We start from the raw sequence: 1,916 nt of genomic DNA on the forward strand, positions 1-1,916 counted from the left end.
AATCATCCCGGTGAAATACAAAAATACCCCTGTAGGCCAAATAAGATTTAAATGTGGTTAATGAATAAACTTGGAATTTTTTTCTTGCAAGCTAGGCAGCACTCAGGTTAGCTAAAATGAAATAATCCCCTTTTCCTATGGATTCGAAATTACTCTCTTAAGATTTTGTACTTTTCAAAATACCTCTTTTAATCGGCACAGATTCCATTTCAGCACCTGTGAATTGTGATTATTGCAAGTTTGCAGGAAAATTGTGTCCAATGAATTGGAGGTCAGATCTTCTCCTGGACCATGACCTTCTACAACTATCGTTACACCATCCAAGGGGTGGGGCCACCTTGGGTGTGAGACCCATACCGTCCCACACGCAATGAATAGTGTGAGATTGTTGCAAGAGGTCATGCTCTGGGAGAGGATCCGATCTCAATAAATTGTGTGACAACTGACAAAGACATGATATGAAGAGAATTTTGGCTGATAGGGCCTGCAAAGTCCAAACCCTTTATAAACCCATTTTTGTATATTACAATTGATGCTCTTCCCTTCTAAAAAAAAAAAGAAAAAAAAAAATGAAGCTCTTCCCTTCACCTTTCCTCCTACCCCCTTCAACCCCTTCCCCCAACCATGAATTTGAATTTGCAGACCACAGAAGCTTGAAAACCCCAAAAGAAGAGGGAAGAAGTAAAAGACTAGTAACATTATAATCAGGCCTAACTCATTGAAACTGATATATTATAAGTACTTGATAAGATCCCAATTTTCTTGTTTGGAGCCAAGTTATCAACCACCAAGGAGCAATTAACATGAACAACAATCTGCTTCATTGGAAATTCCCCTACCTTTACACTCACAGGGGCTCTGACCATAATGACCAAAGGTATCTTCCCAGTATGCCTGTTCTCCATGAAAGCTTCCTGAAGCCCAGTTCCAAACTCAGATTTCCCTTTCAACGCCACCTTCATCAGGGTTGTATTCTTATGGCCTTGATAGAATGCTGGGAGCTTACCAGAACAAAGTGTTGAGTCTGAGTAAACCACGGTCACCGCGCTGTCCTTACCGTAAGTAATGCCGATGTTTTCATTGTTGTTTTCGGCCTTGACATTGACGATGAACTCGGTATAGAGGCTGAAGTCTGGTGCTACATTGAAGGCACTGACGTCCAGGCCTTGGACCTTGTAGGAAGGGACCTTGGGTTTGTAGTAATGATAGAAAAGTATGGCAATGCTTATCACAAAGAGGATGAGTATGAAGAGGAAGCAGCAACAGCAGCATAGACATTTGCAACATGAGTTACCCTTTCTCTTAGGGGCATTGTAACGTGGGATATTCCGGCGATATGGCGGTGGTCGAAGGCTACCACCGTTCTCCGAAAGCATGACATATTTTGTTGGATTATTGTTGTAACCATTGTTCATGTTTGAATTATCTGAATCCATAGGGTAGACCCTCTGGTTATAATTATACATAATTGACGGATTGAAATGAGGCCAGAAGAAGAAAAGGAGGAAGAGGAGAATTGAAGTGAAGACTCCTCTTCCCCACTAGAGAATTGGGCAATTGGGAGAAGAGGTTGGTTTGTTGAAACTTCGTAATGAAGAAGAGATGGAGATGGTGAGTGTTTTCCTTTTTTTCCTTTTTCATTTTTTTTCTCTTTCTCATTAATTTTTGAGGTCTCCGATGGTCAAGGGGTATTGGTTGCATCTGTGTGGACAAAGGCAGGAATGGGAGGGGGTGGTCACGCGTTTCTCCAACCAATTCGTCTCTCATTTCAGACCATTTTCTTACCTTTTTCTCTATTTTTAGACAACAGTTTTGTTTCTTTGAGATGGCAATCTCTTTTCATATCTCTGAGTATTATTTCCAGCTTCATAGATGATAAATAATGAATTGGCTGAGCTGAAGATAGCGAAAAGAAC

General features: G+C 40.9%; 1 protein-coding gene across 1 annotated transcript; it reads right to left on the reverse strand.

The window, feature by feature from the left end:
• Nucleotides 1–468: 468 nt before the first annotated feature.
• LOC122092626 (NDR1/HIN1-like protein 6) lies at nucleotides 469–1,604 on the reverse strand. The gene has a single exon (XM_042662850.1). The coding sequence runs from the start codon at nucleotides 1,464–1,466 to the stop codon at nucleotides 711–713; it is 756 nt and encodes a 251-aa protein (XP_042518784.1). The 5' UTR covers nucleotides 1,467–1,604; the 3' UTR covers nucleotides 469–710.
• Between the last annotated feature and the right edge of the window lie 312 nt (nucleotides 1,605–1,916).

Source organism: Macadamia integrifolia, chromosome 11, assembly GCF_013358625.1.
Source record: "Macadamia integrifolia cultivar HAES 741 chromosome 11, SCU_Mint_v3, whole genome shotgun sequence".
Classification (NCBI taxonomy): domain Eukaryota; kingdom Viridiplantae; phylum Streptophyta; class Magnoliopsida; order Proteales; family Proteaceae; genus Macadamia; species Macadamia integrifolia.